This window comes from Rhopalosiphum maidis, chromosome 3 (assembly GCF_003676215.2).
Source record: "Rhopalosiphum maidis isolate BTI-1 chromosome 3, ASM367621v3, whole genome shotgun sequence".
Classification (NCBI taxonomy): Eukaryota; Metazoa; Arthropoda; class Insecta; order Hemiptera; family Aphididae; genus Rhopalosiphum; species Rhopalosiphum maidis.
Genome location: NC_040879.1, coordinates 53135063 through 53151976, shown reverse-complemented (window position 1 = coordinate 53151976; position 16914 = coordinate 53135063). Strand labels below are relative to the sequence as shown.

Here is a 16914-nt window from a genome sequence, read left to right as displayed (position 1 = left end):
ATGGATAAGAAAAAATCAAAACAAAATGAACCCAATAATAAAGAAATGACCTTAAAATTTGTGTTTACATCAATTGAAAATGGTTCAAATATTTCTTCGATCGAAAATTCACAGCTTAATAGATACGAGTTTTATCTAGGGGACACAAATGTAACGCCTCAGGAACCAACTCATATTAAATATAAAACTATACAATATAATGATGAATCGTTAGATAAATCAATTGTAACAAAGCTACGAACTACTAATCACGTAGAACACGAACAAGAGCAAGAAGAACACCTCAATATTTTTCGTCGCCTCACCATTAAATCCCTCGACAATTTACTTCACAACATATTTACCAAACGGCAATATCATCACAATGAAGAAAGCTCGAAAGAAAACAAATACGACGTTGGACCAAGTATTCTATTTCCAAAAAATAAAATGAGTAATGACCATTATGAGATTGAACTTATTGAAAGTCCACCATTTAATATCTTAAATATTCCAAGCAGTGTTACCGTAAAAGGGTAAGGCTATAAAAATGTAACCATAATTAGTTACTAGTTAGGTTTTTGTTTGAATTTTACGACGAAGTTTTTAGAAAATATCACTAAATTATGCGTTAACTAGAAAATTATAGAATAGAATAATTTTACAAGAGTGTAAAAAACCTACTTTCTGGTAATTATGTTTTAATTTAAAATAATATAGAAAATGTAATAATAATAAATCTCAGTTACAATAATTATTCGGTTGAATTAATTGAAATATTTAAAAATAAACCATAATGGTACATTTATCTCTGTGGGCATAGGTGTGTGCACGAGGGGTTTCGGGTATGCCTGGGCACCCCCCGACATGTATTTGGGGCTCTAAAATTTAAGTTCAATAGCATATATTATATTGGTCCGTATTTTAACTAATGTTACTAGAATAAAAATTGTAATTTTTTCTAAAATATGTCATAAAAAAAAAATTATGTTTCGAGATAAAAAAAATAATACAACATAAAATATTTTAAATTTGCATGATAAAACTTAAAACTTATTATGATTATAACAGCTAGATGTTATTGACTACAAAAGTAAAAATAATATTGCAATTATCTTAAAAATAGATTTTAAATTCAACTATATCTAATGAAATATTATATTACTTGGTAGTTGGTACTAGTAATACCACTGATTGATATGTGATATAATGTAAGTAATGTTTATTCGTGTATTATAATTTATTAAAATATGTATATCCGTATATGCATTGTTAAGAAAAGGGCCCGAAAAAATTGTAGGCACCTCCCGAAATTTAGGTCTGCGTACGCCTATGTCTGTGGGTACAATGCCAAGAACTTATAGCATATAATTTTATGTATTGAAAGTTGTAACTAACAGCAGTTAAGCATTAAAGTACTATTGTATAGTCATAAAATATAGGCTATAAATTCTAGGTATACCTGTATGGTTTATGAGAATTAAATAAACTTATTTTTAACTTATCAATAAACACTTATTTATATTTTTTTTATAACAACAACAAAACTATCCAATCATTTCGTCATCCAATAACGTTAATTAAAAACTTATTATGATCGAATTTTGTTTTTGTTTTTTCAGAGATGGAGATTACGAAAGATTGCAGAAATCAAAAGAAGTATATCTAAATAATCTATCAAAATCGCGCGTCAAAACCGACAACATATCGCAAACAATCAATACTCTCATGGAACGCGAAAGCGTGGAATGTCAAACATCGAATGCCGCCACGCTTGCGGCCGGTACTCAGGTCCACAATTTCAACATAATAGATGCTTACGACGAAACGGACGCAAAACAAAACGTGATCACGCCACGGGCCATTGTCGGAGTGTCGGGTGACGCGGAAAATCCGCATGACGCACACGTGGACCGACTGGAAACCGACTACGAGACGGAGGAATCCCATTCCGTGCAGATAATGTTTTTGGAACGGATATTGGCCCAAAACTCGTTGGACGTTAAACTATTCTGGTCGAACGATATGGAAAAGACGAGTCGCAGTGACGAATTGCCGGGGCACCAAAATAGTTTCGAACTTACGTACTGTTTTACACTGACGTTGCTCGGCGACGCGGACAAGGGCATAGCCGTCAGGTACATGCAGTGGAACGAGACCGAGAAACAGTTGCTGGCCGTCGTCTACAGCAAGCTGATATACACCGATTACACCAGTAAGCAATATGCATCTGTGGCTGTGTGGAGTACGAAAAATCAGCATACTCCGGAAAGGTGAAAAATATGTAACATAAGTGGTAATGTATTGTTTTTTTTTTTTTTTTTTACACCGTTGAAACAATATAATTATACACTGTGCTCGATTTTAGAAAAAAATAACGGTGAAAATGATGAGTAACAATTTATTTTGACTTTTTCAACATTTTATTACCTACACTACTCTATTGATGAATATTTTGGAACAACTCTAGTTTAGCACCCACGCGAATTTTTGAATTTTTTTTTACAAACCTAGGTAAATCAACGTTTTAAGAATGATAGTGCAAAACAAAAATTGGCGGAAATTAATAGTTTTTAAGTTACAGCTGATCAAAATTTTCGTTTTACATTTTAATCCTTAAATACCCACTATGTTTTTAACGATATACTTCAAGTGTGGTGCAATGGTAAGTTCAGACCTTGCGATTCTTGATGAGCAGAGTCTATTATATCATTCAAAAAATTATTTTATGCACTTTATTATAACCTAGCACTAACGCGAATTTTTTTTGCGCTCGCTCGTACATTTAAAAACGAAAATATCCCTTGATTTGCTATGCAACACCACCCCAAGTAAGCCTATAGTTAACTTTGGTAAATCAACTTTTTAAGAATGATGGTCCCAAAAACAAATTGACGAAAATCATTTGTTTTTTTAAATTACTGCCTCGTGAAGTTCGCGAATATACCTGTTTTACGCATTCGCACAATGCTTTATTTACCTATTATACACGGAATATAATATTTAAAAATTAAAAAAAAAAGAATAATTATCAATACCTAGATAATGTACTTACTGATAACAGTGCGCTATTGAGTTATTTAACATATTTACAATATCAGTGTTATAACTCAAAAGCTAAATTTGACCGCTCAATTCTGATGCACCATCGTCCACAGCGTAAAAAACCCCATCAATGTGGTAGAAAATAATTTAGAAAACTACGTAGGCGCTAAACTAGATTTATACCATTTTTTACTTCATTTAACAAATTTACATGCCATTTCTATATTTTATAGTCGTTCTATTTAAAAAAATATATGAACGGGTAAAACATCTAAAACATCTAAAAAATAAGTACCTAAACTTAAGAGCTAAATTTAGACCTTAACTCAGTTCTACTGTGCCTCTCTTACATCAAAAGGTGCGTGCTCAATACTTTTTAATAGATTCTACGAATTCAACATATCGGCTATCACATGCTTAAAGTTCTCCACCGTAACACCGAATTATCTTGCTATTGGATTCGATTGTGGAAAAATATTGATAATCGATATCTCTAAAAAATCACTCCACACATTGTTTCAAACGTCCACGGAGCTATCGTTAGAAACCACCAGAATTTCAGAGCTATTTTGGACCACCAATATTGAAAACAAAAAGATACCATATGAAATCAAATCTGAATGTCTAGTTAGTATTATAAAATACAATGATAATTAGTTGTGCGTGTCCGCATAATAGTATTGTGCTTATTAATTCGACTTATATTTGATTTGTATAGATGGCGTGCAATAAGATTGGTTGTATTTCACGTTATTATTTTTTACGCTGTAAGTTTGAGGAACAATTAATTATGAAACTATCTCATAGCGACCGTCCAGATAATAATTTAGACAAAAGCAAAACGTATACACCGGGGTTTTGCGTAACTAAATTCATCGAACTTAATCAAAACGCGGATTTGGTGGGCACTGCGGACGGTCTCGTCTACTCGTTTACATATGACGATTTAACGACTCATCCAAAAAAAATAGTTTCTCATTTTGGAATAATAAAATCCTTGGAAAAATCGCCTTTTTCCCAAGACGTATATTTAACAACTGGTTGTGACTGTAACATAAACATTTGGATTGGTGATTTTTTTCATGAACCAGTAATATCTTTAAGTACCGGGAAACAAATCGAAAAAGCTATTTGGAGCAAAACAAGTTCGACAACTATAGCATCTATAATCGGTAACGTACAATAACATTAGCCAGATACAGTGATAAAAGTTTAATTAATAATAAAATATATCTATATAATATACTATATGCGTAAGCGAGGTGATAAATAAACAGATAAATACACATTTTATCAATAAATATTAACGTTTTTGGAAAATTTTTTTACATAGGTAATAGAAGTAATTAAAAATTAATTTTTACCGTTCAATTTTTTTTTTATGATGTGTTTTTCTTTTTTTGAATAATAGCATATATTTTTAGTTGCGTATTTATAAGCAGATTATTTTTCTATACATTAAAATAAAATAACAATGAATGAATTATATAAATATTAAAATATCTAAATCTCAGATTTAAATACATTATTATTATTATTATTATTATTATTATTATTGATTATCGTTAACCACCATAATTGATGACGTGTGAGAAGCAAGAACACAGGTTAAGTTCTGTACACTAAATACAAAATTAAACGTACAATATAATTCGTCAGATTTTATTAGACCGAAATACTAATTATACGCTCACTGGTTATGATCGGTACTGCCCGATTATGACGGGCAATGTAGGCAAAATTATACATTACCTGGACTGTATAGAATTGCCCAGTAAAGCTTGGGCAATATAAACCAAAAGTTTTTATTTTATAACTATAAACCTTTCTAACCTTATCAATCATGTTAATTACTTTATTAGTTGAATATTAAAAATATATTAAAAAATTTATGTTTTTATACTATATATTAAAAAAAATTCACTCAAACGTCTCAAATAGTAAGTTAATAATTCAAGTTACAATGTCCAATTTACTACTAAATATACAATTATTATATTATTAATTTGAAACTTTTTACCAAAACCAATTTTAATAATGTTATCTAGATTAAACACATGAATGATATTTTGTAGACTTCATTATATTATAGCATTTATAATAAAATTAATAATTAAAGTATTAAACAGAATAAAATAACTAATAATATAAAAAAAAACACTTCTATTATTTTTCTTTAAGTTATTTTAGCAAAATATAATAATTTATTAATCATAAGTAGTTTTAAGTACTTATGATAAAATAACTTATTAAACTTAAAATATAAGTTTGTAATTAAAAGTTAAAACATTATAAGTAAAGTGGTTATTACATAAAAATTAAAATTATTTCAAAAAGTTTTTTTCTGGCTGTTACGTTGGCAAAGTCTATTATTATCTTATCCATATTGAGTTCGGCGGTCCATTTATTTTCAATATTCAAAACACTTATATTTTTCATTCGATCTTGACCAGAAGAATTTCGAAGATAATTTTTATTAATTTAAGCTTTGAAAAGCTGCGTACTGCAGATATGCAGCTATTATTGGTTAAATTAAAAATATAAGTCATGCTGATAATATGTCTGTGTAGCTTAAAAACAAATCCATTTCAATAATAATTACACATCATAGATCTTTAATAGTTTTTAGATTTTGAGATAAAATGTTTGTTTTAGGCACGGATTAAGATATAACTTAATCTCTATAGATATATATTATCTTGGTTTTAGGCATACAATTCGCAAGCACAGCATTAGCATTGAGGTTATTTAAATAAAATATAAATATTTTCGCATTATATAACATATTATAGCTATTAGCTATATAGTACACAAGTGTTTATATGTTATGCTCTAAATAGATAATATGCACAAACTTTTGAATAGTTAAAATTGTTTTAAGAATAATGTCAAATATTTTTTATGTGGTACTTTATGTAAGAAATGTTTAATCACAGACCTTCAACAACTATATTAATAATGATGTACAAAAATGATAATTTCTTTATTACTTTTTTTTTTATTTTATTTATTAATTTTTTTGTTTCAACAAAACATTTGTTTATACAAGGTTTTTAACAATTTTTTATTACTTTAATATTACATATCTTTGTGAATGAATGATTATGTTTTTTTTTTACTTATATTTCATAAATATAAATTAAAGTAATTGTGTTTAGTAATGAACAGATGAATTTGTTTGAATCAAATTTAATACAATGATTTAGGATACCTTTGTTTATTTTCCATCCAGTTATTAGTACTCAATAAAGGTAATAATAAATAAATAAAAGATTTTTTCTTATTTTACATATTTTGTTGAAATTGTTGTACATTTTTTCCTTATTAGAAAACACTAGTACGTTAATTCATAATAAAAAGACCTAAGATGTTATTTGTTCAAACTTTATTATTTCAATTTATTCTTTAATTGATAATGTTTTTTGACCTTATTATATCGTACATATTTTCTGTAGGGGGGCTATAGCCCCCCTCCTTGGCGCCGGGCCTGACAATTCGCCTTGTGAAATCGGAATTTTTATCATTTTTATAAAATTGAATGAAATCATAAGTAGATTTAATTACAGAAAACTGATCATAGTTCAAAATTGATTTCCGGCTTAAAAATGTGAAACGATCAGAAACACATTTCATTTCATTAAACCGTTCTCTGAGTTTAAATATTATACAATCCACAACTAGCTACTAGCTGGTAAAAATATTTTAATCCTAAAATGTTTTAAATATTAAATGACACACATTTTTATATAAAAATTATTTTTCTATTATAATTACAAAAAAAAATCCCAACCTTACTGATAATAAACAGCCAAAAACTAGATAGTCTTGATTAGTTTTCGAACAAGGTTAATAAGATATAATAATATTATGTCCACTAATGATTCGATGATATTTATCCGACTGTTTCTTATATTTAGATAAATTGTTAACTAAATACTACTATGAAACTACAAAAGAACCAAAGCAAATTTAAATTTATATAACAAATGTTATGTTATTGTTGAGAATACAAGGACAGTGGGACAAAACTGCCTATATTTATGAACTTCTTTCTTGGTAGTTAATTTAAATTTGGTCTGGTTCCTCCCTAGTCACTAGACAATAAGTATATTAATAAAGCATAATACCTATAAGCGTTTAGTCGTTAGCATATAATATTTGCGCAATGAAAATTGAGCAATATGTTGGGCTTTACAGATAACCGTATACACATTTGGGACTTAACTGTGACAAAATATGATCCAATATTTGTACAAAAAATGCCAAATCCAAATCAAAAGTGTACCGGCATAGAATTCTCACCAGACGGTAACCATTTGTGCGTGTCCGATATAAGCGGAAAGGTCATGGTATATGTTTTATCAAACATTTCACCGCCCGATGAGTATGAAGAAGAATATAATTTAATGTATGTCATCGCAAAAATCATATACGGTCAAAAGGATTTGTCCGACGTGCTAATTAAAGAAAGGAAGGGGTTCGCTCAAGCATTTAATAAAGTGGATTTCGAGAAATATGGACGTAAATTTTCCTGAAAATATTCCCAAATTTTATCATAGTAATGCTGTATTGTTAATGATATCCATACTATATTATATAAATCGAAATGTGATTTATTTTCTTGTCTTAATATAAAACAAAAATCATAGTATTTTGTATTTAAAAACATGATAAATATAAAAAGTTTAGAAAATCGTAGTAAATAACTATTATCATCACTGACAACTATCAACATGAAAAAAAAAATGTATTAAATGATTCGAAAATAGTTATAACAATTCAACAATAACATTTTATGAATTTGTTATTTAAATTTATAAACAAATTTAGCTTTATCAATAAGTAAAATACAAATCAAAAGAAAACCCTAATTGTTAACATCCTGATAAACAGTAACTATTTTATATAATAGGGGCGGCCAAACTTTTTTGGCCGCGATCTACTAAAAATATACTTTACCTTTCACCTTTTTATAAAAAACCTAACCAACATGATAAATTTTCGTGTGTGCGTAGTCTAAAAATAAATTCTAACACGATCGACCGTTTGGCCGCCCTGTTATATAACTATAAACTAATGTCTTCAATGCATTTGTATTATGTTACGTATTATGTTTTTAGAAATGTCATAAATTAATATTTGTCAGAATCCTGAGAAATCTGTCTGATGAGTATAATTTTTCACTTTATTTGATTTCAAGTACCTAGTAAAGTAAATCAGTAACCTAAAAACATAAATACCATTAGTAAAATATTTTAAAAAGTGATAATCAACACATGCAATATTTTATTAAAAAACCTACATTACAATTAAATACATTTGAACAGAATTTATGTGTTATCATTTAAGATTAAGGACATTTGGAGAATGCTCGAATAATGTATAAACATATCCTAAAGTTTATGAGAATAATTAGATAATTAAAAAAAAAAGTTTTTTGTAATTACAATTTACCAATATGATAAATTATATTATTCTCAATGTAAAGTTTAAATCTCTCCTAAACTTAGTATAATTAAATAAATCGTATCTAACAATGAATGCTGAATAGTTGTAAATCATATACTATGGAATAAAATTAACTATTTGAACGATCGATTAACGTACGATAAACGTATGTATTAAGTATTTAAGACTCAAGTACATACAAATTAAGAACAATTAAAATTGAAATTTTTTTAAAAATATAATGTGGTACTAGTGACAATGTGTTCAATGTATTCAAAAGCATGAATGATATGAAAGGTTTTGAAAATTTTAGTAAACAACTGTTTTCATTAGATAATATAGATATCAGGAGAATTATAATGGTTAAAATACCAATAAACAGTACCTATTTTATATATTAATAAACTAATACGGTACGAACATTTAAATATTATAATGTTTTCAGAAATAATATCAACCAATCATTCTCTGAATCCTGAGAAACTGTTTGATGAGTATTAAAAATCTTGTCTTATGATTTCAGTGCAGCAAGTAAACTATTTCTCTAAAAACATAAATACAATTTGTATACTGTGTAACATAATAACAAAGAATAATAAAGATATCATATTATGACACGAGTTCCGAACAATTTATATAAAAAAAATCAAAAATTAAAAATAATAAATAATAATATAAAAAAGAAAAGTTTCAGATATATTAACAAAATCAAACAAATACATTTCATGAATTTAGTTTTAAGTTATCTTAAACAAAACTAGCATAAATAAATCATGTACCTAGGTGTTTCAATAAAAAAAAAAAATCCACTTTAGTTCTTTATTTATACCAGATTATTAAAACATGATAATTAACCTACCTTTAATCTTTATTAATATTGTTTCAATCCAAAACAAATACTCTGCATCTTTCCACCCAAGTTTTATTGATAATCTGCTTTCTACTAATTTAACTATAATATAAACCTTGCACTGCAGTTTGCACCATACTGATTTTACATACCAACTCACTTTTTGAGATAATATTTGATGGTTAATTACAATGGTAAATGACATCGTTATTATGTGTTAAATCAACTTCTGAATCTCCAGTCTCTAATGCCGTGACTTTAGATAGTGTACAATGAGTAAAACTACTGTCCAAATGTTTGAGTTGAATAGCAAACATAACGCCATAAACTCATGACTAAAACTAAGAGGACTTGTACAATTTATAATTTATATCACGTTGTTCAATGTTGTTATGAACTGCAGTGACGCCAAAAAAAATTCAGAAAAACGTATTATGGTAGGTATTGGGCAGATACAATATTCAAAGAGTACGGTGGCGCATGCGTTATAGAAAAGTTTGTCCACTTAGTTTTTAAGTTTTAGAAAAATATTTTTTTTTTATCTGTTTACAGCTCATATGATTAAAATTCAAAATATCTTTTTAATTGGATGTATATATTTTAATGACTCGCTTTTTTCAATAAAACGTAATAATTAATAATTACATACTTAACTAAGAATAACTAAGAATATATGTCCAATCACAATTTACTTGTATTGTAGGGCGTAGGCAATCTAGAAATTTTGAATTTTGATGAATTCACTTAATATAATCAGTGGATGAGAGAAAGATGATCTATACGTCACATCAGTAGCGTAGTGTGGGTTTAAACTTAATGTATGTATTGAAAAGTATAAGACAATGAATTTGTGAAGGGTTCTGCCAAATTTAGTATACACGGCATACACGTACGTTCCGCCACGACCACGTTATATACTCATAATAAATCATACAAAACAGTTACAAAATTATTATTGCCTTTTTAACTATCTAAATTGATCATCGATTACTGATTAGTACTTCAAGATTTCATGCTTCTCCAACACTAATTAAGTAGTTAAACTATTATCACCATTTGAAATCAAACAGTTTCTACCTATAAATTGTATAATTAAACTTGCAACACTAATCAAACAAAAATGATTAAAAGTTAAAAATGAAATAATAGATACAACTTAAAAAGAAAAAGTTGATGTTTACTATTAAAAAAATAAAAGATCCACTGTAGAAAATATCATAGTAGCGTAGCTTAATCAACTTAAATAGCTTACGTCATCTGTAAAAACTTTATTCTTCAAACATTTATTATACAACATTAAATACTGTAGGTAACAAAAATTCAAATTTTATTAAGAATGTAACCTTATCATGACATTTTTTGGTCAAGTGCTTACGTTTTTTAGTCGGTGTGTTAACTTCTTCCAAATCTGAAGAAGAAGAAGAAGAAGTGGCCGGAACAATATTAACATCCGATTCTTGATTTTTTTCAATTGGTGGTACATTTTCTTCATCGCTATCTAACGCTAATATTGAATCATATTCAATTTCATTTAACAGGGTCCAGTCAATGCCACTATCTTTAAAAAAAATCATCAGAACTTGCACTTTCCATTATAATTAAAAATAAAACACACTTTTATAATATAAACGGCCAATTACGTATAACACGCGTAATAACGATCGGACAGTTTGACAGAACGACGATCACTGAGAATAATATAGTATTCTCCATACCTACCTACTAACAAATTTCAACTTTAAATCTTAATAATAATATTCTTGTGTATGTACTAAGCTTAGTGTTAATCTAAAATATTATTCGATGTAGTAGAACGACCCAACTATATATAATTGGTTTTAAAGTGCAATAGATAAAACGGCTTATCTGAGTTAAGCCGGTGTTCACTAAAAATAATTTATTGGATATAAAAGTGTAAAACGTCGTAACTACGCCTCAAACAAATACTAATACGAATTTGATTTCGGTCGTTTTAGCAATTAGATCAGTAAAATATGAATTTTTAGAATATACACTCAACTCAAATTGTACGAATATTGAGTTGTGTCGTTCTTCTTCTGGGTGTGCGATGTCTTGATCTATGATAATAGAGAATATAGGAAAGAATTAAGGTATACTGTTTGAACAGAAACTATAAAATAGCTATTAAAATATTAATTATTTTAACAGTTGAAGGCTAAACATTTCTAGAAACAAATTGATTCATTAATGAATCATACCTTTTAATGATATTTCAATTATATATTGCTATTTGCAAGCTGAATATCAGCTTTACTGGTTCAGGTTGTTCCAGAATTACATATTATAATTTATTAATGTCTAATAAAATTATTTTTATATTTTTGTACTATAACAGCATGTATGTATATTGTATAATATAATGATTTGTTTTCTGAGGAAAATAGGAAAATTGAAGGAAAATAAAAGCTGGAAAAAGATTTTTTTCTAATAAATATAAGTAGAGCATAGTTTTACACAGAGTAGGGCGTCATTCAAATACATTTTTTTTAGATAATATTTGATTTGAATAATTTTCTTTAATAATTAGTTCTTTAGTAATTAAAACATTTACTTATTAAAAAACAATAGTTGGTATTGTATTCTAAGTTCACAATTGTAAATCTTCTTTTATTTGGAATAAGAAAAAATAGTATAAATTAAACAAATATAGAACTATCTAAAAAAAGAACTAGAATACAATGAATTTAAATATACTTGTATTTTATATTAGCATTATGTTTGAAAATCATTCAAATTTCAAATTTCAAATTAATTTTTATTCAAATAATATTTTCAAATTATTCGAATAATTATATAAATAATATTGTGCCCAACTCTGGTTTTATACACACAAAATCAGCTAAATATACACTACAAATTTCAAATATGTAAAATAATATATTTCAAATATTTTCTTATATATTAGGAACATGAATTATATTATTAACGTCGAGGTGGTCCACCACGTCCACGACTTCCACCTCCGCGAGGTCCTCCACGACTTCCTCGTCCTCTTGGACCTCCACGTCCACGACTTCTCCCAGGTCCTAAAACAACAAAACAATAAATAATCATTCATATATTTATAATATAGTTAAATGGCTATTAGAATTATTTTAATAATAAAAAAATGTATGTTACAAACCTCCATGAATTCCTCGCCCACTACGATTTACCCTTGATTTAGGTACATCATCAACTAGTAGTGTTTCTAGGGTTAGTGAATCAGGTAAAATGAAGTACCGTATATTGTTGCCACGAACGCTAAGTGTTTCATAAAGCACTGGCTGATTATTTTTCATAGTCATTTTCACTGTTTTCAAATGAGTGTTCATGGCAACATCAACTCCTAAAATATTAAATATTTAAATAGTTTCTGGAATATACTAAAATACTAAGTAATAGGTACAAGAAAATATTTAGATAATATAATATTTATTACTAACTTTGTTTTATACTAATTATATTAAGTGTAAAAATATAAAAATAAAATAGATTAATATAAAAGTAGTTTGTTTATGATTCAAACAACCATAAGGTCTTTATAAATATATTTCTACATCATAGAAAATAAAAACATGTACATTTTATAAATTATGTTAAAATAACTCTTTTCCATTTGGATGGATACCAGTAAAGCATAATGTAAATAACATTGTTTTTAGGCCTAATAATGCTAGTAGGAACTTTTTGACTGATAAAAATCATTTTATAAGGTATATTTTGCCAATTTAACGAATAAATTTTAACATCAATAAATTTATAATCGAAGTTTTACTTTCTGGCTGTTAAACTCAGCTTGATTGTTTTGTTTTCTTCTTATTATTAAAATAAAATATTAATAATATACATTATACTTCATTATTGTATTAATTATTACTATTTATTATTTAATTACGACATTGTGTTAAAATTGATCTAAATGCATTTCCTTAGAATGACCTTATTTACTGGTTAAAATGTATTAATATATTAAACTCATACTTTGTCATTCATGTATATTAATATAGGGATACTTTAATTCAGTTAATCAGAAAATCAATGCTCAGTTATCTATGTATTTTTAGTTGCCTCTGGTGATTTCTCTTTTGATATAGGCATAAATGCATATAAGTTCAATTTTTTCTAACTATAGCAATTAAATAAAATATAAACTGTGGCTTGGTGTGGTGCAATAGTACATTCAATTGCGAAAACGCTCTGAGTGTACGTATCGGCCGGTGTTGCTAGCTCCCGGGATTTTAGTGACAAATCCTTGCCACACATACAAAAAACATGTTTCAAACTACCTTTTGCGGATTAATTAGTAAAAAAAAAAAAATATAAATTATAATTTCATTGTATTTTAATCAATTTATTGTTTACCTGTAATGGTTCCGTGAACACTGGTGCCATTTTTCAGTTCTAATGTTACCGTTTCATGACTTAATTTCATCAAAAACCTGTTAATTAGATATAAGATAAATAATTGTTTATAAAATGTTTTATGTTTATGAATTAATGATAAATCTTGTATATACATATATTCTTTTATTTTGGTATAAGAATTAGACAATAGTATTTAAACTATACATAGTATCCTATGCATTTTCAAAAATATTCAATATATATAATATATATATTTAATTTATAATAATTTACTAAATAAGTTGAATAATTAATTTAGATAAGTAATTTTTATAAACTTTTATCTCCAATCTTAACTGTTTTATTTAATCTATGAAGTTAACTATTTTAAATTTATATTTTTATATCAACATTATTTTTTTCAATATCATTAATAAAATTTTTTTAAGATTTTTTGTTATTATTGGAAGTCCTCTTAAGATTACTATTCAGTAATCAGTGAAATCCCTTACTAAAATAAACTTATGTAAAATCCTATCTTTATCACAAATAAATTTACTAAGTTAATCATTTCTAATAAAAAAAATAAGTAGAAATAATAACTACTTGATGACCAAACTAAGATAATAATAATACTCTTTAACTATCGTGTGACTTACAAACTTGAATCCTCATAAAATCAAAAATCTTTTGATTGTCATTTTTTTTTTTTTACTAAATTTAAAAATAATGGATAAATTATAATGTTTTTATATATTTAATACTTATTTTAAAACATAGGTTTTTAATATTCAAAACATTTAACTCTTTAAATGGTTTTTGGTTAAATATTTATAGGTATTTTTTAATTGAGACCCAAATAAGAGTGTTTTGAAAGGTTTGATGTCGAATAAAAGTATTATTATAGGCTTCATCCTGACCCAATAATAATTCGGAAATAGCTTTTAATATTTTATCTGATATTATCGATTATTTTATCCATTCAAATACTATGAAATGGCAAGCATTCTTATCTATATCATGATTTTTTTAAAGCTATAAGTATCTTCAGTTTTCTTTTTTAAATAGTTTTTGTAAACAATTTATGGGTATGTAACATAGGTATGACAAAATAAGCTCTTTAAAAATAATAATAGTTTTTTCAACATACAAGACCATAATTTTATAAACATTTGTTTATTGAAATAGATAAAATTTCATAACCTATTACATAATGAATTCATGAACACAAATTGTACCATCAAACTTTTTCTTTCTAAAAAGTGTTATTTTGGGACTTTGTTTATATTATATTCTTTAAAAGAAGTGTCTCTCTATAGACCACGAAGTTATGTATTCTGCATACTTCATGTGCATTGTGCTTGTGTGCCTATGGTGTTACTTTAATAATAAAGTGGAAGATAGTATAATCTCAAATAATTTGTTCTACTATGTGCAGAAATAGCAAGTCATTGTTAAAATTCTAAGCAATTACTAATATTATTGAATATAGGTTATCAAATACCTCAATAGTTAAATAACACTGCATACTATCTAGTACTTTAACATTAATAAGTAAAGTATCACAGAAAATATTTTTAATGATTGATTTTTACTCTACAGTTGAGACAACAGTATTGGATAAATTACTTTTAAAAAGTAATGTAAAAAATTATGTTACTTCTTACATTAAATATTTTTGATTAAATTACATTAGCGTTACCTTACATTATTTTTATCATGTTACATTACTTTTTTCTTATATATTGATAAAAAGTATCAATTTTTTTTACCATAAAAAATGGTATATATAATATACCTATACAAATATTATAGGTATAACATTGATGTTATACATTGTTAATTTTATAAATAAACAAGATGTATAAAATATAATATATTATATGCCATATGCCTGTATATAGATAGAAATGTTAAATAATATTATTTTGGAATCAAAAATAAATTAACTAATTGATTTGTAATTTTTCTCAAATATTATAATCTCTTTACGTTTGTTATAAATTATTCTACTACATTTTAATGACGTAAATAATGCATTACTCTGCGCAGAAATTACTACCATGTTACTGAAAAAGTAATTTCATTACAGTAATTTGTAATTTGCATTACATTACTACCCAACACTGAGAGCCAAGAACATCTTGAAAAAGTATATTTATTTTTACTAAGAATATTTTTTCTAATTTTAATAATGTAAACTCTGTCAATCGAGAGAACGCGCCACAAAACCGACCAAAATCCATTTTTCTGCGCATTTCCCAATGATACCCAGCCATAAGCGAACCAGTTTTGATAGCAAAGAGGTTGTGCAGAATCGGTGCGTTCTCTCGCTGGACAGACTATAGGTACATATCAAAGAAACAGTAATAATAATATCCAGTCACATATTTTGAGAATTGTATTTTTTAAAATTTTAAATGTCTTAGTATTTACGCTTTAACAAATTTATGAAGGCAACTAAGATTTTTATTCAAATAATACAGTTTTGCGCTTTAGCTCAGCTAACCAGTTTGTTTATTCACTTATCATTATGAACTTGGCATATTTAATAATGCAAAATGTAAAAATAGTAAACATACAATTTAACGATTTGAGCAAATTAACAATAAACAAACTGATTAGGTACACAATAGAGAAAAATGTATCGATTACCTATTACCTATTCAATACTATTTTACTTACTTGACCAATTTCATGATGGTTTTTCTCAAGACTATCGTAGACTAAAATTAATATCAATTAGGAACGATACTGATATATTATATTAAGCCAAACTCAAATTAACAACGAGTCACAAAACCAGTGAATTATACGTCGCAGACGTATGTCGTCGGGAGACAAGAGTACGCTTTTTGTAGTCCACAATGTTGGTGTTGTCTGTTGGGTTTATATTTGTTTTTAGAAACGTTACGAAAGTGAGAACCCAAAAGTTGATATACGGACACGGACGTACATGACGTTACCAACGAAATCGCCGGCTACCGAAGAAACGCTATCAAGATTTCAAGGAATAAATTTGAGTGTAACGATGTGTATCGGTTTAAAACCAGCGAAACGTTTCGATTCGTTTTAAGACTCGGGTATGATTATTACTTTTTGAATTTTCTTCTCGAAAATTTTGCCAAAAATTCAAGACAAATATTAATTGTTTAAGTAACAACAAAATTCATAACTCATAAGAACAAAAATTCAACAGACTTATTGACCACTTCTACCACAGCTTTTATCAGCTGCTATCCGAT

General features: G+C 26.9%; 1 protein-coding gene and 1 pseudogene across 1 annotated transcript; one reads left to right on the top strand and one right to left on the bottom strand.

Moving 5' to 3' along the window:
* LOC113557940 lies at positions 1-3812 on the top strand (annotated as a pseudogene).
* Positions 3813-12200: 8388 nt separating this feature from the next.
* LOC113556508 (small nuclear ribonucleoprotein Sm D1-like) lies at positions 12201-16858 on the bottom strand. Its single transcript, XM_026961482.2, has 4 exons — positions 16355-16858; positions 13688-13764; positions 12468-12671; positions 12201-12369 (listed from the first exon to the last, which is right to left on the bottom strand). Exons 1-4 carry the CDS (start codon positions 16366-16368, stop codon positions 12266-12268), a joined length of 399 nt encoding a protein of 132 aa, XP_026817283.1. The 5' UTR covers positions 16369-16858; the 3' UTR covers positions 12201-12265.
* Positions 16859-16914: the final 56 nt, after the last annotated feature.

Bases quoted from the DNA above. Each gene is read 5' to 3' on its own strand.
- LOC113556508 (XM_026961482.2), bottom strand. The intron at 12,672-13,687 runs GTAAACAATAAA...TTAATATTTTAG, and splicing joins TGTTCACGGAACCATTACAG to GAGTTGATGTTGCCATGAAC. The intron at 12,370-12,467 runs GTTTGTAACATA...TTGTTGTTTTAG, and splicing joins TGGGCGAGGAATTCATGGAG to GACCTGGGAGAAGTCGTGGA.